Here is a 22092-nt window from a genome sequence, read left to right on the forward strand (position 1 = left end):
CATTCGGCGGTTGGTGTCCGATGATATGGAGCGAGATTGACATAGTGGTCAGGCACTTTTTGTTACGCTCACGATGCACTTCGACTTGCCACACGACGCACTTGCGTTGTTGATAGTCCTGCACAAGTCGGTGGCGGATACAAAAGAGAATTTAGTACAAAGTAAAAAGAGGTGCTGGATATGCCCTCTCGCCCCTGCTGCGTCGTACCTTCCCTCTCTCGTTTCTGTGACAGCAACTGCCCACCTTCCTCGGGAGAGATAAGAAAGAAGGCGATCCAGAGGCAGGAGTCCACAACATCGCCACCGCTCCTCTGCACCTTCCTTGCCTCCATGCACCCCTAATTGCTTACCTGCTTGTCTGTTTGACCGGATGCACCTTCTTGTGTTCCGTGTCGCCATGCCTAGTCTTGCACTTCAAAACAAAATAATCCTGTGCTGTCTCGCTCCTGCAGGCTCCGTTGCGTGCCCGGAACAGTCCCCCGCTGCAGCCTGTCGTGCTTTTCCATACTCTTCCGGCAGGTGCACCAATTAAGGCGCGCTTGTAAACAGTCCAACCTATCTTCTTTCTTTCTATGGTTCATTGGGCTCGTAAGGCTGTTGCTCTGATGTTTCTCTGCTGATCGGACTTACTAAGCGGCTGGCGCAGCTATTGGTGTACGAAAGAAGCAAGAACGACCGAGAAACAAGCTAGGAAGGAAAGTACTGACCAGGCTAGGCGCTGGCTTGCCGGCGCAGCCAGGCACCAAAATCAACTACCTGAAAATCATACCCAGACAAATTGGAGAGCAAGACTTTCATTAGTCGTCCGAGACAGCGCCACGCCCACTCGACAAAGACAAAGCCGCACACGTCATTGTATTTTATCGAATTTCTCGAACTCCCGAACTCTCGAATTTCTACATCCCCTTGCTTGCTTCGCACACCGCAATTGCGATCCCGTCCGTTTCTACATATTCAATACACCCACGCCCAACCCGTTTTGAGCATTCAGGCTTCCAACACGCGCCACTGAGCATCCGACAACGGCCCACGTCCCCCTCCCACACGACATTCTACCCTCATCATGGCGGGTGGTGGAAGAAAGGCGGCCGAGGCCAGCAGCAAAAAGGCCCAGGGCCAGGCCCGCAAGGCCGACGCGGTGGCCCAGAAGGCGGCCGCGGAAGAGGCCCGGAGAGAGGCTGACGAGGCTGCTGAATGGTCCAAGGGCGCCAAAGGTGCCGGCAAGAAGTGAGTTTCTCTCTCTCTCTCTCTCTTTTCTTTATTTCGTATGCCAGGATCATGGGCATGGGGGTGGACACGCGACGGCCCACCGGATAGCACTCCCGCTGGTGTGGCAGCCTTGCAACGACACCTTGCAGCGACATGGAGGGCGAGCAAGGTGGTCTTGGACAGGTACACGAAACGATACGCGCTGTAACGGTTGTTATGGTTGCGCCAGATGGCTGCCGATGTATCGTGCTCTTTTCGTTCGGCTGTCCGTCTCGCGTTGTTTGTCCCCACGTCGTCCGTTGCACGTTGCATCGCTTGATTTGTGCAGACACGTCGGCCCCTACAACACTGTGCCTTTTCTCTTACCTGACGTCGCTTGTTCTTGTCGACTAACCCGTGGACAACCGAACTAGGGAGGCCGAGGCCGCGAAAAAGGCAGAACTAGCCCGCAAAAAGGCCGAGCGCGATACCATGCTCGCTGAGGAAGAGAAGAACACACCCGGCCGCGCCGCCCCAAAGAACGCCAAGTCTGCCACCAAGAAGACGACTGCTGCACCGTCACGAGGACTTGACCTGTCCCAGCTCGGCGACGCCGCCCCGGCGGACAAGAAGCTGACTGCCGTCAGTGCCACCGGCATCGATAACGCCCTCGACGCCCTCTCGCTTGACAGCGCCGGCGCCGGTGGGGCAGGCCCCATTGACCGCCACCCGGAGCGTCGCTTCAAGGCTGCCTTTGCGGCATTTGAGGAGCGCCGGTTGGCCGAAATGGACGCCGACGGCTCGAGCAAGGGCCTGCGCCTGAACCAGCGCAAGGACAAGATCCGCAAGGAGTTTGAAAAGAGCCCAGAGAACCCGTTCAACCAGGTGACGGCGCGGTACGACGCGAACAAGGCGGAGATAGCGCAGATCAAGGACCAGGAGAAGGCCAAGATCGAGAAGCGGTTGGGCGCGTAGGTAGGGTGCGCCTGTGTCGCTGACTGTTTTCTTCGTACGTTGCCTCGGTTTCCGAATATGCTATATTTACCGTCTACGGCTTTGAAAGGTTATAGTCTGGTCCGGGTTTCATATCCTTCCTTTCTACGTGTAAATAGAGTAACTTGAAACAAAATATAAAATGCAAACAAAAACCCAGGCACTGCATTCGATGACATGGTCGACAGCAACGGTACCTATCGATGTGCTGGCCGAGTCGACGACTTCACTCAAGCACCAAGTAGCACCGCCGTGCACTCTAGCCCCTCACCCACTGCCCCTCACTGAGCAGAATGGCCTACGACGCTAGAGCCGAGCTTCAAGCTCAAGTAGACCGGCAGTATTTGGCCACCGCCCAGCTCACCGCCTTCCCTTTTCCGACCGCATCTCACCTTGCTGGGTAGATGTGCATGAAACCGTCGATCTTTTGGAAACACATGTCGTTTGTCGAGCGATCACGACGTGGACGTCTTTTCACTTTCTCATCTTGAGGGAAGCAATATGCTATTCTTACGGCCATGGCCACATCACGATTCACGAGTTTGCCAGCGTTACGGCGGCAGAACCTTTTTGCCGAGTTGTAAGTCTTTCGCCCACGAAATAGCGCCCCTGGGCCGTGCCCCGGTCCCGTTCTATATCGCTGCCGCTGACCACACCGCTGCAGCTCCGGCCTCAAACAAGCATGCCCAGAGGGTGTGTTCATGACGCTGACACCCGGCGACCCGTCTCTATGGTCTGGCGTCATCTTTGTCCGTGACGGTACGTGTCCGCTTCTCTGGGACTTTTATTTTTGTCCAGGCTAGGAACTGAATGAGCTGACAGCTACCTTTGCAGGCCCGTATGCGCCCGCTGTTCTGCGCTTCCAGATCTCCTTTCCCGACTCGTACCCGAGCCTCCCACCGCTCGTGACGTTCGCCACCGACATATTCCACCCGCTCATCACCCCCCTCACAACCTACACCTACACAACCGACATCCAAGACAACGGGACAGTCAGCGCCACGGACGAAGAGCGTCTGCCGCCGGGCGGTTTCAGTCTGCGTCATGGGTTTCCTGCCTGGTTCGGCCGCGGCAACCGCAACAAGCGTCTCAGCGGCCAGCAACAACTTCAATCCCAGGCGCAGTCCCAGAGTCAGAGTCAGGGGCAACCGTCATCCTCACCCTCGTCGTCTCCGCTGCGACCACAGACGCCACCGCGTTCTATGGTGCCCACGGGCAGTGCTCAGAACACACCCACACCGTCGTCGACCGTGTCAGGTGTCTCGCCCTCGGGCGGCACTCGGAGCGGCCAAAGTCAGCGGTCTTCATTTACACCAACACACCCGACCCCCTCGTACCTCCTGACAGAGCCGCCGGCCGGCCCCACCGTGTCCACCTACGACGTCCTGCAGTACATCCGCAGCACCTTTGACGATGCCGATGTCCTCGATGACATCCCCCTCGAGGCCGCCGGCAACCCGGGCGCCTGGAATGCGTGGCGGACGCACCGGCACCAGGCACAGAAGGAAACGGCCAACCGTGACGCAGCCGGCTCTCACGCGGCCACTGCTCAAACGTCACTGCCGCCGCCTCCACCTCCACCGCCCCAGAAACCTGGCGAATGGAACTGGGAGCACGTCTGGGAAGAGCGGGTCAAAAAGGGCATCAATACGAGCCTCTCGGAGCCGGTTCTTTTTGGCAGTGCGGGTGCTGCCGATGACGTGGTAAGGAAAGCAAACCCCCCCTCCCCATCGAAAAAAAGAGAAATTTAGGACAACGTTAGCTGACCCCCTAGATCCGATTCCTGTCCATGGATGACAGTGAAATTGAGGCCGTCAAGGACAACCTGAAACGGACGCTGGGCGCCGAGGTGTCGTGAGAATGGTCGTTCGTACGATTTGTGTTCTCCGGGTTTCACTGTGACGAACTTTCGCTTTCTATTTTCCCAGGCTGGGCGTTGAGGCGGTGGTTCCTTGTAAATGTCAACTATATTATTTACTTTGCAAATTTCTTTGGATTACGTTCATTTCCGTTTGTCCATTTTTGTAAGACAACCCAATGGTTCCAGTCTTGACTCATAGTCGTCCTTTCCACATCTAGAACTCTCGACCCTTGCTGAGATTAGAAGGTCGTCGTCTTACAATTGTATGCGAAGAAGGCGCGACTCTGGCGAAATGCGTTCCTGCTATATCCTGTATTTTTCAAGTGCGAGACACGACAGAAAAGTAAATGTAAACAAACAAAACGCCGCACTTGGGCTTCTCAGCTTTCCAGTCTGCCATAGCACGTGCTATCCTTACGCGTCCTTGGATTTTTGGAGCTGCATCTTGGAATTGATCGTCAATCCTCAAAACGACATTACAAGGCTGTAAATGTCTCTACACTCTTCCGCAGCCATGGACGAAGGCGATAGAGAGCCAGGTCCTCTGCGGATCATCAAACGCACGTCCAATCCGCCAATTCAACCCTCAGCCGGCGACAGTGCCCACGGTTCCGGGTCCGATCACGACCAGCTCTCCAGACGAGCAAGTGCGGCCACAGACGAGAGCATGGACAGCATCCAAGAAGGTTCCGGTGCGTCCCAGCGGTCCCTAAGCATCCCAAAAAAGCGGAGGACCCTGCTTTCGCAGGTAGATGGAGGCGCCAGCCGCTTTTATGCTGCACCTGAGGCCCATGCGGCCGGCATGGCAAGACGCAGGCGCAACGACACGGACAGTTTCGGCTCAGGGAGTGATCACAGTGACATCGGCATGATGAACGGCAGGTCTGAGGCTAGCGGTGGGTTTGCATCTGTCCGGACACAGTATCTGAGAGACGGATATCGAGCAGGTCAGTCCGTTCCAATGTAAAAGTCACTTTGAGTAAGACAGGCCTAACAATCATCAAGAAAAAAACGACTACGGCCTGCGCTCGTTGCGGCCGTCGTCCAGTCATAGTAGCAGCCGTCTTTACGAAGAAGAAGATGCCTTGGACAACTTCCAAAGGATGCGTCTCAGTAGTGAGGCAGTTAGCGTTGGCATAGGCGACGTCCGCCGCGATCAGCAGGGTGATTACGATGCTCAAAGTAAGGGCACGTACAGTCCACATGCTAGTGACGAGTGCTTCATTTGGCCATCGGATAGACCCTACGACTGTGAGAGACGCACGGGAATGCTGCCTGCTTCTTCTGGTAGACACGGCGCATACAACGAGCTTCTGATGCACCCAGGGCTGCATCCTCGCCAGTCTCACCGGCAGCACACGTACGACAGCCGGCCTGTGTCAACCTCGGATATTCTTGCCACCGGTCCTGAACTCTTCCAGCCACAGCCATATACGCGGCCCCGTACTGCAATACCTTTTAACAGCCCCTACAAGAGTCATCGCGCGTCCGAGTCCTTTCACTATCGCCAAGACACATCTCGAAGCCACCATAGCCGCAGACTGAGCCAGGTCAGTGCCAAATCCGAGGTTTGTGGTGAGGTTGACCCACAGATCTTGGTCCCCATCGTCTCAGTCACGCCCGAGTGCAGAACCGTCGAGGGTGATGTGAACAGTTTTTGGGTCGCCATCGAGCTCTTTGCCCACGTCACACAGCCGTTGGACACGGGCTCGTCTCGCGACCACCGTTTTCGACAAGACTACCATCAAGCCTCAACGTCATCGTTTGCCACAGATGACGACCAAGGTGCGTGTCATGTGGATGTCTCTTAGATATGTTCTTTTCTATCAGTGACGTTCTAATGTACATATATACTAGGCCTCTACCGCTTCGGATACATTTCCGATATGGATATAAAGATCGTCTCATCGTACCAAAGCGAGATCCTTGAGGTCATTGGGAAAAGTCCCAGTCTTTTGTAAGGGCCAAGCAAAGACATATGCCAGTTTTGGTACCACTGGTAATGCTAATTATGTGCCCGTAACACTAGGACGCTCCTTCCCGGCTCACGGCGCCTCATGGTGGTCCATATCCATCTTGACATGACAAAGAAGAAGCAGGCAGCAGAATCACAGGAATATCGCCCGCTCTCCCACAGTAATACGTCTGACCAGCTGCTGGAGGACCTGGAGCTCCATCTCGGGTCCACTTCCCAAGAGTACATGCAAATCCAGCTCACGTATTCCCACTCCGGGTTTCCCAAGCGCGACGTTGGCAGAGATCCCATGGATCGTGACGGCGGGTGCGTCGAGGTCCGCACTACTATTGAGACAACGGTGACGGCATTGGTAATGCAGCAGAACTCAGCATCAATGTGGTCGCCGTCCGCCGCACCGCCTGGTGGTAGTCCCTTAGTCGACATCGTTGCTAAGCACTGGGGCCCGGCAGCAGCTAAGGAGATGGCCAAGAGAATTGCTACCTCGATCGAGGTGAGGATGCTACGGCGGACAGACAAAACATTCAGGACCTGGGACACGGCAGCACGCCACACCAATCAGCAATCCCAATCCCCGTCCCAGACATGGCGTCCTAGTACCCCCGAGAACGGCACTCAGGATGGTAGCCTGGACGAAGTGACCCCTCGCGCGGTATCTCATTCTCACCAGCCATCAAACAAGAAGAGCGACCGTCAAGAGGGCGGAAAACGCCCGGCGAGGAATACGTCACTTGGCCAGAGTCAGCAACCGATAATACCTGTGAGAATGCCGAAGAAGGATTACCAGCATACTTCAGACAACGCAGCACAGCGATCCGCGTCATCGTCAATATCCCAGAAGCGAGTTTCTCTCTCGCAGGTCCCGCGATTGTCGGTATCGTCCGCCAACATTCCCACTGACTCCGACCCGCCATCTCCAGGATGTCTTTTGCCACGGTCGAAAAATTCGCGATTGGCGTCAGGTGGTCCAAGGCAGGTAATCCCCGACGCGGCACCCCGCAACATTCGGCGTCTCGTTGGCATGGACACCACACACCTCCAGAATGTGCCCCTTATGCCACCCGACCAAAGTTTGAAGAGTGAGAATTGCGGCGATCGGATGCAGGACCACAGCGGGATTCGCAGCAGCAGCCGCAGCAGTACCATTAGCAAGAGGTCCGGCAAGTGGCCCTGGCCAGGTTGGTTCTCATAGCATGTCTTATTGTTAGGTGATTTGCAGGTTCGACTTGTGAGCTTATTTTTCAAGAAGGCAAGGGTGCTCTGGGCACTAGGACGCCTCGTGTGTATAGTTTTATGACTGGAGAGGCAGCGCTTTGTACCAAATCGTTATGTTGGCGCAATAACGTTGTCCGACTTCGTTGGTCTTTAAGTCGGCTTTTGTTTTGGTCTGTGTTGGTCGGTCGTTCGACTCTCCAAATATACATTTACGTCTCATTCTTTGACCGGGTTAATCTGTGGAACCCATGCTGGCCTTCTCACTCTCTTTATCCTTGAGTTTCCACACAGGGACCCCATCATCGTCAAATTCGGCCCACAGAAAGAACGTGCAACCTTCGCGATCTGGTATGTTGCCCGCATGGCACATCCAAAAGTAGCGACCGTGGTTTTCTAGCTTCCGCTGCACAACACGAAGCACACATGCAATGCCACACTTGCAGCGGGGGATGTAATTGGGGTGGAAATCAGCACGATAATCGCGGTAGGTGACGTTGATGCGCTTGATCCCAGAGATGGGATGCGGGTCAATAGAGGGTGCGGGCGTCACGCAGTGCTTCCACTCCTCTTGCATCTCGGCGTGCATAATGAGCAGAGAGTTGTGTGGCAGGTGGATGCTGATCTGTCCAGCGGCGTCGTCTTCTTTTGCATCCTTTGTGTTCTTTGGGTCTTTGGACGGATCACGGGGCACGATGTGACGCACACGAAACTCGCGCGCTACGCCCAGCGACATGGACCCAATGACGGCCCGCGGGCCCAGATATGTCAGGTGGTCACTGTGCCATCCCACACCCTCCTGCCCGCCGTTATAGCAGTTGACAAATGCCGCATTTGGCCGCCACGGCCGCGGGTTCTGGTAACGCAGCTTGCGGCCGCCCGGATAGTGCGTGGCTATGCGCCGCTGAATGGCCTGATTCACAGCGGCTTCCACCAGCGGTCGCACGCGAGCCATGTGCGGCGTGACCGTGCGGATGTCCGACAGCCGCGAGCCGTTGTAGCGGTATCCGTCGTGAGTGTCCATAGCGAGTACAAATGTTTCGTCATTTGGTTTGTCAAGGGATAACTGCTGGCCCGTTTGATTTTGACCAGTGGGATGGTACCCTCTCTCGTTGCTAGTGATGGCACTGCTGCTGGCTCTCGCCTCTTCCGCCTCAGCTGCCGATTCGAGATAAAGGCAAGACGTGTGTGGACTGGACACGGTCTGGTCAAACAGCTTGAATGTATACGGCGCGCCAAACGTCTTGGCCTCGGCCAGCATCTCGCGCAACAAGTCGTTGGCCACGTCCGGCGGCAAAAAGTTGTGCACCAGCGTGCATGGCGTGTGGGCCTCGATGTCGACCGGGTCGTAGAGGTGCAGCGTGCGGCCACGCCGGGATAGGAGGGTCGTGGCAGGGCCACCGCCTGCCTTTTTCTCAGGTGATGCAGTGTTTGTCTGCGGAACGAAACTGCGCAACGAGGTCTGCTGTCCAACTACGCCCTCCAACTTCAGCTTCTTCTTGTGTCTCCACTTGTCTGGCCGGCTGTGGAATGCATCGACAGCAGCCTCCACGGATCCGTCATGGGCCAACAGTAGCTCGAGGAGCATATCTTGATGAATATCGACACTGCCACTGCCGCCGCCCTCGCCGGCGAGGAGGGAGGCCACTATCGCCAGCTTGACCTCGGTCGACTCGTCGTCTTCATCGACAACCGCAGTCGTCTCTGCTAAGTCTACCCGGCCAATGCATGGCGTCGTCGGGTCCACTGGCGGCGGAGATGGCGATCCCAGCTTCCGTTTTGTCTGTCTTGTCACGAAGGCGTCCATTGTGTCGACATGGTCCCTGTCAAAATGTTGTGACGCGAGAACATTGGAAGACGACAGCGCCGAAAAAGTCTCTTCATAAAAGTGCTTGCCAAATGGCGCCTTGTTTGTCCTTGCAGCCTGATGTGAACCCCACAGGTCACTTTGAAAGCAACGGTGGCGTTTGGAACACGACCCCACACGCCACATTTGACCTCCAATGCATCGGTTGTTCACAAATCACCAAAATCGAAAACGCGAAAGCACGTGACATCAATTAAACCTGAACCCTTGGAACCACTGGCGCCACATTGGTGCACCTGTGCACGTAGCGCTGGCTGTTGGCCCTTGTTTCCCGCACTTGCTAGCGGCTTGCGACGCGCTCACTGGGAAGCTCCTTCCTGTTGGCTTTTGGTTCCAGGTACAAGTGTCAGTTGCTACATTGTCCAATAAACGAAAGACGACCAACAACACCTAACCAACGACCAACAACGACAAACCCCAACTTCATTTGGACCGCAACAAATACGGAGACAACAGAAAATACACGCAGTGGACAGGCAATGCCCCTGTGACGGTCGGCACGCCTAGAGCTAGAGCCTGGAGCCATGTCGGGCGCTATTGGGAGGAAACGGGCGCGGTCCGAAGACGGCAACAACGATGCTGTTGACGAGAATGTGCCCCTGACTGGGACCGTTGAGGCGACAGGCACAGTGAAGCGGCAAAGGTTGGCACACAGTCACTCCACGGCATCGGTCGCGAACCGGACCAGTGCCAGCGACGACGCGGCCCTGTTCCCCGGAGCCAACATTGCCACGACACCCCAGACGCCGAGGACCGTCCACGCCGTGGCATCGGCCATCACCGGTGCCCTGGCTTACGGCGTCGGCAGCCTGGTGGGTGCCAGCAAAGATGCCGGCAAAGCACGCGGTCAGGCGCGCGACCGGCTACTGGCACGGCCGTTTGCGTCCCTGCTACATGAGCGCAACACACGAACGACACAACAAGACGACCTTGACAAGCTCTACGAATTTCCCGACGACGATGGGGGCGATGCGAATGCGTCCAATAGACCAACACGCGCTGCGCTCGAATCCGACGTGGAAGAAAACACGCTCGTCGGATCCGCGTCGCCGACGCCCGACACACCCTCAAAGAAACAACCACAGACGCCGTCCGCAATGAAGACGGCGTCGGCGGCCACAAAGACGGCGACCGACAAGAATAAGAAGAAGAGACGCGACCTCCTGGAGGACCTGGCCATTGACGGCACCGACAAGATGGCGGCCGGGCTCGAGGGAGGCCGTCTATCTCGACGCGACCGGGTGCGCACTACGCCCAAGAACGTGGACCGCGAGATAGGCAACGCGAGCACCCCGAACAGCGCCAGTAAAAGTCGCTCCCGAGGCAAGGCGGTAAATGGAGGTGCGCCAGCAGCAGCATCACCGGCATTGGCTGTGGAGCCGGACGTGGCGCCTGGTGTGGCACTCACGACTACAGAGGCGTCTTCTGCTCCTACATCAACGAGAAGGAGGGCCAGGTCAACAACTGCAGCGAAGGTTTCTTCGACAGCAGACACGCCTCCGAAGCCGCTCGCCTCACCCAGAGAAAAGACAAACAGGACGGCCATGACAGACACAGAAAAAGGAGACGAAGTTACGCCCGCTTCCACCAGACGATCGCGGGCAAAAGCAACACCAGCCAAAACCACTGAAAAGCTAGTACCGAAGCGAGCCTCTAGAGCAAAGAGCACTTCCAAGGAGGCTGCTGGTACAGCGACGAAGGATACCTCGACGAAGCCGCTAGACCAGGTGGTGCAGAACATCCCACAGACGGACAGCGCACCGGCAGAAGGAGGAGACAGCAGTGATGACACCGACGACGACGTCTGTGCCATCTGCAGTAAACCCGATTCGGAACCGCCCAACGAGATTATCTTTTGTGAGACGTGCGATCTCGCCGTGCACCAGCAATGCTACAACGTGCCTGTCATACCAGAGGGCGATTGGTTCTGCAAAAAATGTCTGCGGCAGCAGAACGACGATACTCTGGAGACGGCTGCCGGTAACCAACCGACGGACTCAGTGGGGGAGGAGTCTGCCGCTGACTTAACAGACAAGGACGACGCCGCCGCTGCTGCCGCCGCTCGCGACCTGGCGCCTGACATTGCCAACTTTGAGCACCACCTCGCCAGGATGAAGCGAGTCTTGCTTGGCCGTTGTACGGGCCGCCAGCGTGTTCGGTTGCAGGGCCAGGACGATGCTTACGACAAGGTTTACCAGGTGGTGAAGCAGACGGTTGTGGCTGGCGAGGGCAATTCCATGATGGTTATTGGTGCACGAGGCACGGGCAAGACAACGGTAAGTCCAGTCCCAGTCCATACTAGGGTGAGGGGGCGGGCCTTTCTTTGTTCTTCGCATAATTGAAGAGAAAAACACTGACATGCATAGATGGTGGAGTCTATATTGGGTGCTCTGGCTGCCGAGCACGGCGGCGCCTTCCATGTGGTCCGGCTTAATGGATTTATCCACACCGATGACAAGCTGGCCCTGCGCGAGATCTGGCGGCAGCTCGGAAAAGAAATGGCCGTGGAGGACGATGTCGTTAACAAGGTTAGCCTACACTGGTCCTTACCGCCCTTCCTCGTGGCCCTCCTCCCGTACTAACAGCATAGACAAACAACTACGCGGACACGTTGGCCTCGCTGCTAGCTCTGCTCTCGCACCCCTCCGAGATTCAAGGAGCCGCCATTGGCACTGGGGCCGTGGAAAAGGACGGCGATGGTGCCCCAGACGTGACGTCGACGGCCGTCGTTTTCGTCATGGACGAGTTTGACCGTTTTGCCACGCACGCGCGCCAGACCCTGCTCTACAACCTGTTTGACATTGCCCAGGCCCGCAAAGCACCCATTGCCGTGCTCGGCCTCACCACCAAGATCGACGTCGTGGAGAGCCTCGAAAAGCGTGTCAAGAGCCGGTTCAGCCACCGGTACGTCTACCTGCCGCTCGCGCGCAGCCTGCCCGCGTTTTGGGACATTTGCCGCCACGGTCTTGTGATCGAAGACGACGACGACAAAGACGGCGCCGGGCCCAAGGCAGTGGACATCGCCATGGATGTCGACGAGACAGAGGGCCACGCCGAGTTCCGCCAGTGGTGGAAGCACATGATCGACAGCGTCAAGGACGACGACCATTTCCAGGAGCAGCTCGCCTTCCACTTTTACAGCACAAAGTCTGTCGCGGCCTTCTGGACGACATGCATCATGCCGTTGGCAGCCGTGTCATCGACGGCACCGCGACTCAAGCTCCCCCCCGTGGGCGAGGCCGCACTGAGCGGTGGTGCTGCTGCTGCTGGCAGTGCCTCCTCGACCGATGGCCCCCGCAGTGTCGGCCGGCCGTCTCTGGCTGCGTTGGCTGCGTCGTCCACAAGAAAGATCACAAAGACCACATCTCTGAACGACATCGACCCTCTCCCGCTCGCACCGCCCGACTCCAAACTGCACTTGCTGGCTGCACTCTCGGAACTCGAGCTGTCCCTGCTGATTGCCGCCGCCCGTCTCGACATCGTCCTAAGCACCGACACGGTCAATTTTGCCATGGCCTACGACGAGTACGTCTCCCTCATGGGTCGACAGCGCGTCCAGTCGTCCCTAGCCGGCTCCGGTGTGGGCTCAGGCCGCGGGGTCGGCCGCCCGCCTGGTGGGAGTTCCAGTACCGTCGGTGGCACCGTTGTCGGCGGCGGTGCACGCGTCTGGGGCCGCGGTGTCGCCTCGCGCGCCTGGGAAAGTCTAGCCGCACTGAGTCTGCTAATCCCCGCGGGGATGGGTGCGAGCGCCCGCGCCCGTGGACCCGGCCGGCCCAGCAACGCGCTGGTGACAAGCGGCCTGGAGGGCCGCAGCATGTGGCGGACCGAGGTGGCGCTCGAAGAGATTGCCGCGGCACCCGGTGTCCGGTTAAGTGCTGTGATGGCACGTTGGTGCAAGGAGATTTGATTTTGATTAGAGGCCGCACGGGGAGGATCAGGGCCCATCTTATCACTGCACATGGATGGATCGCGAAGACATAATAAAACCACAAACGATGCGGGTAGAGCTAGCATACAACTATAATGATAAAGAAAATGCACTTGTTCAACGTCTGAATTGCATCCTTTCTGGTCCCAGAGACCGGCATCTATTCATCCGTGTGTAACGGACTACAAACGGTGACTCTTGACAGATGCATGCGGCTGTTTATTTTGTGCATCGTGTTTACATGCCTATGTATTTGCTGCGAGTCTGCACTGCCCTGCATGCAAACGCTCGTGACAGCAGTTTGACATTGCATTTCCGCCGTGGATATGCAGGAGGCTGTTTACGACGAGACGCGATGTTGTGATACGGCAGCCATGCTGTCCTCAGAGGCCCGGGGGTTCTTGATAGGGTGACTCTCCCTATCTCTCACACACACACTGCATCCATTGTTTCTAGCGGAACCCTGTAATTTGATAACAAGGCTAACAATATGCCTTGGCGAGTGATGAATCCAAACAAAAGTCGTCTGAAGACGGTGATCGCCAGGGACGAGATTCTTTCCCGTCTCGTTTCATGTCACATATTGTACATTCACAGCATGAGTGACAATCATGATACAATATCGACCTGTGATAATTCTCCGTGCATGATGCTTCTAGAAGCAATGGACAAAGTGACGGAAGAATCCGAAACGAGGATCTCCGATGCTTATTTTGTGCTCTGTAGGCTAAAGCATCATGGTACTTTTAGGTACAGCGAACAACGACACTTCACAACCGTGAGATACTATGACATGTTAAATACGTCGCATTACGACCTGCGTTGTATGTTGTACATGCACAATGCTTTCTTCGTTCTTTCCAAGTGCAAAATTCTCACTGGTTATCCAATCGGAAGCAAAAGGGGGCAGTGACCTCAACCATGCTCGGCAAATTTTGAAACATGTCGATCGTCATCACTGCGCCAGCCTCGTGGTCTGACGGAACAAGCTAGTAGACCTTCAGGTGGTATGACTGGGCTTGGCCATGATATTCGGCGGGAAATCACCCCCCACGAGCCGACGACCATCTTTCATTTTACTACGGTATACATCGTACCGTTAAAAGAATCGTCGGTTGGATAGGCAGTGTAGGAGGACGACAGAACAGAATGCAAAAGTACATCCGGCATCATTCTGGCACGAAGGCTAGAGGATACATACAAATGGGCCGTTTTTTTATTTGTGGCTTGGCTGCCGGACTCCATAGTCCGATGTCACGTCTCTATTTTTCACCAAATTTCCAAGGGCCAAGGCAGGGCAGAAATAGAATGAGTAAATTGATCCTTTGGATGGAGCAAGGGGGAATGGGCCGCCGTAGAACACATGGAAGGCGGCAGAAGGTGCAAAAAATTGGACCATCAGCAACGGGCCAGATCTGGTCGTTTTGTTTCTCCCTGCCGCCCTGCTCCAGCCCCCAGACCCCATTTTGCCGCCGATTTGTATCGGCTGTGCCATGTGGCAAGCAAGACAAAACATGTCTCTCGTGTATACAAATGTACTTCAGTAGGCGGCGTGTCGTTAAAAACAGTACGGAGTATTTACTCCATACGACGTATTTTGTATTGCGGCATACCTTCTCGTTCATACGGCGTAAGTCTCTTTGATAAAACTACTCTTGAAATGGAAGACCGCACCCAGGCACCCACATGGCTGAAGGTCTGAAATAAGGGAGGGGGGATAAAATTACTGCACAAAATTAGTTCACAATTGAGCAAAATTAGACGACGCATCACGGACTCATTTGTGCACCGTGCTGCCCTCCCCTGTTACGCAGTCGGTCCCATTTTTGGCGCAGCATGCTCCGTATACTTCTCGCTATCACAGACAAGTACAATTTTTTTTGTCTTTTTTTCTTTTCGTTTTATCTTACGTTGCTTAAAGATGAAAAGATAAGGTAAAGAACTGTCACAAATACGACATACAAGACAGTAGACTTGCGGGATGAACTGGTATTATTGCCATTGCCGGCGTGTCATATGCTGCAAGGATAAGGGGATATCACATTTCTGTTTCCTATGTATTCAATTTTCCATATTCCTTCATCCCTTCTACCAGCCGTACCAGAATTATATCCTGACCATCACAAGGACTTTCCATCGGGTTGAAACATGCCAATTTTGGTGATATCTCACGGTACCTGTACACCGCAATTGCACGGAGTTCAATAAATAAACGTGTCATGTGTCATGCTTAGACTTAAAGGAGGCTGTGCAAGCAATGAAAGACTCCGCCCTTCATGACACATCGCAGGACCTTCTTCGACCTCTGACAGAAACGACATTGTGTTTTAATTGTGTCCTAGTCACATTGTCTTGTTCTTTTATCTTGTCTCTTATTATTTTCCTCGTACGACATACTTCGTACAGGAAATGAAGATCCCCGGTAGAGTGGTATTGTCTGGCGTTTGGTTTTCCACGTGGCGGTCCCCACCTTTCCTAGACCAATTTTACTTTTTCTTCTTTTTCTCTTCGTTTCGTTTTCTATTCAGACTTTCCATTCAACCGGGCCTATGGCGTTACTCGGTCATGCCGTTATCAATCTTACTTTCCTACATTTTTGTGGGCTTTGGTGGGCGACTAAAGTCATGTTGCTCGTGGAGGATGTACCAGAGAGACTCAATACAGAAAGTATGATGGACCATGTCCTCCGCGTTTGACTCCGTATCGAAGAAAGGGATGGCGTTTATTGAGTACATGAAATTTGTCAAAAACTATTTTGGCCCGATTCTGAAACCACGCCATCTGGCAACGTGGGAAAACAGGGTCTAAGAGGGAAGCAAATAGGGCATAATACTCCGCTATAGAAAGCAAAATCGAAAAACTCAAATTGCTCTTTTGGTGGAACGGTGGATTCGGGTCGGCTTCTGTCATTCTTCTTTTAATCCTTCTTTCGCCACCTTGCTAGCATACACAGTGTCCAGTATCTTGTACTTGCACTTTGTGTCATTGTGCTCCATAAGCCCCGTCATACAGGTTGCAGGTTTGCATGGTCGCCATGTGAGAAAAAAGTCTGGGCGCCAGTCGTCTTCCCCCTTTACTTTCCATGGGTTGATAGGTGGGAATTCCCGTTAACCGTCTAGCCGGCCATGCGTTGACTGGCGGTTGGGATTCACAGGGACGCATAATTTCAGAGGGCAAGAAGGACCTCTTAAATTGAAATGATTGTTGCACATGGGGAATCTGACACTCCAAACCTCGAAGGCTCTACTGACAGTCTGAACAATTTGACACTCTTTTCCAATGTTACCGTTCACACGCGACGATGTGACGTCGCCCAACCATCAATGCAGTTCTGTGGTACAGCATTTTCGCTTAGGAGGCTCAGCAGCACCACGGCACGTAATATGAGGACGACGTCAGATGCGCAGATGCCTCGTGGCACAGCGTGTGGTATTTTTCCAGTTTTGCTCGGCTCGTCAAACCATGTGGCCGCCCCTCGCGTGGCCGACTTTCCTTTTTGTTTCTGCCCTAAATTACGTCGTATTTACTCGTACATGGCGATGTCTCACCTGTGATGATCTCCTTATTCTGTCCTTGTCTTGGCACCTTCGCATCGTTCCTTTTCTTGTTTCCTGTTTATTCTTCGTATTTACTAATCAACACACTTTGGAATGGATGTGTACCTTTGCGATTGGTTTCTTGTCATTTTGTGTCTCCTTATTTGAAATATTTTTCAAACTCGCTAGGCTTTTTATCTTCTGCGCGTCGATTCCGCCATTTTCTCGTCGCAGCATAAAATGACCAGTCACTTTCCTGTCACCCGGTTACGTACAACTCACATCTGCACAATTGCCTACGACACTGCACGCATTTTGCATTCTGCCATCGTCATTCACTCGTCGGCAGACGGTTTGCTTTTGTATTATGTAATTCGCCGTATTGTCTTGGCCGCACCGACGGGTGGTAACAGAGATAGATAACCATTCGGCCTCCCTATCCGCAACCAGCCTCCTCTGTTCGGGAAGTCGTCATGTTTCTGATGCTTGCTGGCAACCAATGACAGATGCAAGGGCGTTAGAGATCGGTAGGGGGCGGGTTTGTGAGATAAAATAAACAACTCCACGATTTTTAATCTAGAAGCTACAAATAATATCGTATTAAATGCCCCAAAAGAAACGTACGCCAACCAAACTAAAACCAGTTCTAATGCCTTTCGGGTAACCGGCCTGGGCTGGCCCTGGCTGGGCTTTGCCACTATTACTTAAACTAGTGGCTTGTTGAAAGAAGTGTACATTTTGTGGGCGGCTAAGGGGATGATGACCTGCAGCCACAAACCGCAAAGCACGGATGGACAATATCAAACTCGTATGACTAGACGGGTATACACCCACACTGCTACCGTTTTTGACAAGTTTCCATTGCGTATTTTGTTCACAAGACAATAGAATAAAAGGTTAAAACAAAAGGCCACCCCGTGGAAACTAGAATCAAAACGACAGAAAGAGAAAAGGCTACCACGGCAGTAGACTGACACAAAAACCCACCAGCATGCCGTGTCGGCCAGTGTTTGCTACGTCGAGAATCGCCGTAAGAGGTATTTGATAATGTACGCGCGTATTGCCAACGATGGGACAGGCTATTAGATTAGCTCATCTTTTTGGCCGCCGCCAAGTATGGAGTACTCGAGGTCCTTTGTGTCGGATAGACGACCTTGGCAACGGCCACATGGCATCCCGTCCGTATCTAGTTTGGACACTTATTGCTCGCGGCGGCAGGGCCGCGTATTAATATCACAATAACATCCTTACTATTGGTGAATAATAGAAAAGGCAAACAACGATAACTACGCGGAAGGACAAGAGCATTGGTAGCTGTGATCGTTCCGTGCCAAACTGACGCGTTCCGTGGTCGGGCGTCCCGTCCTGTTCTACACAGCTTCCGGGAGTTCCAAGACAATGACTTGATGGTGTTTGGCATCCCGACGGTTTGTTTTTACCAATTAGCTGTGCTCGGACGTCTTGCCATGCGACATATCGACGTTTGGGCCTCTCTGTTTTTGGTACTTGTGTTTCCTCTTTGTGTCCTCTCTACCTTCTTTTTATTTTGGGTTGTATTTCCCCTTTTTATCACTCGTTTTTGTCAGTGCGCGTCTCCTTGCATCCGCGTGGGGACGAAGACACGTCCTGGCTGTTGCGAAGGTTTTGGTTGTGGCGATTTTATTGTATCCGTAAGTCGTTGCGTCTTTTACATTGTGGTGTGTTCACTCTGTCTTCATCAGGCTTTTCTCGTCCTTCCTTCCGCCGTTTCTTGACGTCCCTCTTTCCCTCCGTCGTAGTTTGTATCGTCTCGTTGACTTTTGTCTCACATTCTCTTTGCCCCTATTTTGTTGTCGAATTTTCCGAGTTGTGAACTGGCTTTTCTCTCTTGCTGTTTGAGGTGCGTCACAGAGCCTTAAGCTCTTTCCCTCCATCACTGACCAGATGGCCCGTTCTTTCCAAATCCTAGTCGTACACGGGGTCTACGTGTTAGGTAATTGCTCCGTTTGCCGAAATCCCGGCTGAATTGAAACGCCGCCACGTGCCAACCACGCACAAACAACGTGTCAATGATGGAGGGGATGAAAAAGTGATGCTTGAACGCCGAGGCAGGAGCCAAGGGGGTCGTGCACGATAATGCAGCTGTTGTAATCCCCAAAAAGCAGGAGCTGTTCCATTTACCAATTGCTCTTGCCGTCTAGATTTTGCGTTGCGCACCTGTGTTGTATGTTTTAGTTGTTCTACGTCTGTCCGGCTCCGTCCTCTCTCATCCGGTCTTTCCTTCCTTCCTGGTCACTTGCGTGGGGCCAGGTTGCTGTCCGCGCCAGAAAAGACACCCCAGTCTGAACATCAGCTCCTACAACGGAACCAAAGACACAATATACTCCATACTCGTTGAAAATATCGCTTCTAATGCAACAACAAGGAGACAGTCGGCGGGCCATCTCTATGGAGTCTAAGAGTTGTCTATCCTCTCTTAAATCATAATAGGCGCCTCATAGCTCCTTGGGTTGGAGCCATTAGGGTACCTTCCTAAATGCAGAAGGCTAGCACGCCAAGCCCAACTGACCTAGGCCCGCCTGGAGAGGCCAGGGAACGAGCTTGTGCCCGACCTATTGTGTCGCACTTTCTCTCGTTCTGCAGCGTGTCTAACTGTCTGCGTCCGCTGGTCCATGGTCCATGGTCCTTTTCAGCTCCCGTCTAGTGATTTACCTATTCCCCGTCTTGCCCCTGCTTTCACTGCTTTTTTTTGCACGCTCGCACCTTTTGAGTTCTTCTGTTTCGGGTAGCGAGCGGGGTTTGCAAAGGCAATGCTGCATAATGGACGCCGAGGACCTTCACGAGCGGGAGCGGCGGACCAACTGGTATCGTGGATCCGCAGGTTGTTCCCAGGTGCAGGTCGACTTCGTTTAGTGCCATTAACACTATTGTTTCCCGTTCTCCGCACTTTTACTTGTAGGCACGCATTCGTGATCTTTCGACTCGACGCTGCAATACATGCCCGCCCATGTCTTTCCTTCAGTGTTTGCGGATCTTGCAACAATGAAGAAAGGGGGGAGAGAGAGAGAGAGAGCAGCGTGTTATTTAAGAAAGCGCCTTTATTTGTTCTCACAAAGTTACGATGCGGAGACGACTCTGTGAAGTACGCTGCTCTATGGAGTATTACGTAGCACTGGCCAGGCAATAGTAAACAAACGTGTGCCCCGCCATTTCTTCTCTCGGCCAATGTACCTCGCGGTCGCTCCAACGCACTGGCGCCTATGTAGTAACACGCGATGCATGTCCGGATGCAATGCACTTTTGATGCAACGGGAGCTGTATGTCTCGCCCTTTGAGCTGTGTCCGGTGCCGCTTTATCTACCTTTTCTGCGTTTCTCTCCTTCTGTTTTCTGCTCCGGCCTCCTCTGCATGGCCCCTTCCGAAAACGACAGGAACTACAATAGCTCTCGCGAGTATTTTATTTTCTCTTACCATCCGGTTCTTGCCTTTTTTCCCTTCGCGTTGGTCCTTCCTTCGGATTCGTGTTTTTGAAAATTCTCTAAAATACCAATCCGCCCGCCGCGAAACTTGCTTCTGTTTCTATTTTGCTTTTCTCGTTCTTCTCTCGCTCATTGCCTCCATCTTTCGCCGACGCTCACGGATTTGAATCGCATATTTTCTCCCGACCATATTCTTCGCAATCCTGAATAGTGGTTGGTGCCTGGCGATCTCTCGACCAGAGGACCGTCCCGTGGACCCCTTATCTGTGTTTTCAGCTCATTTCCAGCAATTTGCTGGTCTTAGGAAACACGACATCCCAAAAACGTTTCCCTGTTTTTTTCATTCACAGCTCTCCAAAATTGCTCCCGCTGCTGCCCGTCGACCTCCTCCACAAGCACGCACAAATCAATTCAATTACCGATCCAAATCCCATCGCCAACGACGAGTCTCACGAGCGACTGGAGTCGTTTTTTGCAGCGCCCTTTCCCCCATAGCTCTTCCTTTCTGTTTCAGGCCCAAAGTTCTGCGCGACGTCGTACGCTGTCGATTCAACTGACAAACTGCACATTTGATCCGTCGAGGTGTCTGAACGAGCTTCGAAGTTACATCCACGTCCAATCGAACATCGCTGCTTGTCGCAACTTTCGAGCCGGCTTGCTTGTATGCACACCAGAGCCAGGCGACTAAATTCGAAAGAAGAAAGACAGGGAAAAGGGCAGAGAGCAACGAAACGCACGAAACGCGACAGAGAATCAAACCTTAGTTCGTGTACGGACCACATCTCGACCCTTCCTTGTCGCGCATCCTTGCTCGGTGCATGCACTAGCAACTACTGGACTTGCCCCGCCGCTGTCGTTTTTGCCTCGCCGTTTCACTGGGACAGTTTTGCGGATTGTGTTGCAACTCACAGGTCACTGATCGCAGCCTTGGTGGCTAAAGCTCTCCAAGCGGATCGATTACTCTATACCTCAGCTCCCAAGATCTCGTCCTCGCCTGCCACGAAACGCCAAACATCGAGAAACCAGGGATCGTAGAGCAATCTGTTGGGATCGTGGTCGACGATTACAATCGTCGTTCTGTGCTCGCTACTCGTTGCTCGGTCGGACTGCCGCGTTTTTCGTGTGCCGTCTGTTTCTCAGTGAGTCTGCTTTTCTTACCCAGAATCCGCACGTTCGTGCGCGAGCCGCCGTCCCTTCCCATCATATCATCTTGTTCAGGCACACATCCCTTCCCGTGCCGTTCTAGATTATCCTCCGCCTTTCTGTTTTGCTTTCTTACGGTGTATTGTTATCCTTCCTTTGGTGTTCTGGAAACCATGCGGGGACACGGTTGCTTTGGTTTGGCCTTTCCCCCAATCTCGCCCCGCCCTCATCGCGTGGTTCGCCTGCAGATCTCCTTTGTCGATTTGGTTGGTTTCAACGGCCAGATAAAGTTACCTTGATCAAGCCCGTCGCCTTTAACGCTGGAATCTGTCCCCTTGACTGGTATTAAGGAGAACTTGCTCGACGCCTAGACTCGCAGGTGTTTGGTATTCTGGGATGTCAATCCAATATCAACTGCTGCGCTGATGACACGGGTGTACCTTCTTGCTGCCTCTTTTCGTGAGGAGATAGGGCCACTGGATTTCTCCCGTTATCCCCAAAGAACATTTTATGTCCATGAAGAACTTGACTTTCTATCCCTGCATGTCTTTACCCCTGCATCTCATGACAGTTGCTAGCATACCACGCCTCATAAATCCACTTGATCCTTCTGCACTCTCTGCATCATCCATATCATCGGCACCTTTGTTTGCTGCCCTGGCAAGGAATAGTACTGACAGGTATCTTTCCTGCTGCAGACCAACGAAAGGAGACTTCTACTGTCGTACATTTCCACACTTGCGGAGTGCGCGCTCCGCCGTCTGGTGTCGTCCTGTCAGAATCGACCTGCCGACTCGCATCCATTTCGACCGGCGTCACGTATCTTGAAGACAACTACAAGCAACTGCATGATATAACACGCTGTCCGTACGGAGACAAACCCTCAGCCGAACTGATCGACGTAGCACCGACATATCGCGTCGTCAGTGCG

General features: G+C 53.7%; 5 protein-coding genes across 5 annotated transcripts; 4 read left to right on the forward strand and 1 right to left on the reverse strand.

Annotated features, from left to right (window-relative positions):
* Positions 1-1063: 1063 nt before the first annotated feature.
* Positions 1064-2163, forward strand: SPSK_03462 (uncharacterized protein; the record flags this gene model as incomplete). Its single annotated transcript, XM_016730300.1, has 4 exons — positions 1064-1227; positions 1359-1474; positions 1538-1559; positions 1623-2163. 4 exons carry the CDS (start codon positions 1064-1066, stop codon positions 2161-2163), a joined length of 843 nt encoding a protein of 280 aa, XP_016584916.1.
* Positions 2164-2699: 536 nt separating this feature from the next.
* SPSK_03381 (uncharacterized protein) lies at positions 2700-4039 on the forward strand (the record flags this gene model as incomplete). The annotated part of the gene is made up of 4 exons (XM_016730219.1): positions 2700-2761; positions 2846-2940; positions 3016-3884; positions 3956-4039. 4 exons carry the CDS (start codon positions 2700-2702, stop codon positions 4037-4039), a joined length of 1110 nt encoding a protein of 369 aa, XP_016584917.1.
* A 517-nt stretch (positions 4040-4556) lies between these two features.
* On the forward strand, positions 4557-7209 carry SPSK_03051 (uncharacterized protein; the record flags this gene model as incomplete). The annotated part of the gene is made up of 4 exons (XM_016729894.1): positions 4557-4989; positions 5048-5827; positions 5900-5999; positions 6072-7209. The coding sequence occupies 4 exons, from the start codon at positions 4557-4559 to the stop codon at positions 7207-7209; spliced, it is 2451 nt and encodes an 816-aa protein (XP_016584918.1).
* Positions 7210-7464: 255 nt separating this feature from the next.
* Positions 7465-9036, reverse strand: SPSK_03294 (GRF zinc finger family protein; the record flags this gene model as incomplete). The annotated part of the gene is made up of 1 exon (XM_016730132.1): positions 7465-9036. The coding sequence occupies one exon, from the start codon at positions 9034-9036 to the stop codon at positions 7465-7467; it is 1572 nt and encodes a 523-aa protein (XP_016584919.1).
* A 584-nt stretch (positions 9037-9620) lies between these two features.
* Positions 9621-13003, forward strand: SPSK_02986 (origin recognition complex subunit 4; the record flags this gene model as incomplete). The annotated part of the gene is made up of 3 exons (XM_016729831.1): positions 9621-11372; positions 11463-11624; positions 11687-13003. The coding sequence occupies 3 exons, from the start codon at positions 9621-9623 to the stop codon at positions 13001-13003; spliced, it is 3231 nt and encodes a 1076-aa protein (XP_016584920.1).
* Positions 13004-22092: the final 9089 nt, after the last annotated feature.

This window comes from Sporothrix schenckii (assembly GCF_000961545.1).
Source record: "Sporothrix schenckii 1099-18 chromosome Unknown Cont47, whole genome shotgun sequence".
Lineage (NCBI taxonomy): Eukaryota > Fungi > Ascomycota > Sordariomycetes > Ophiostomatales > Ophiostomataceae > Sporothrix > Sporothrix schenckii.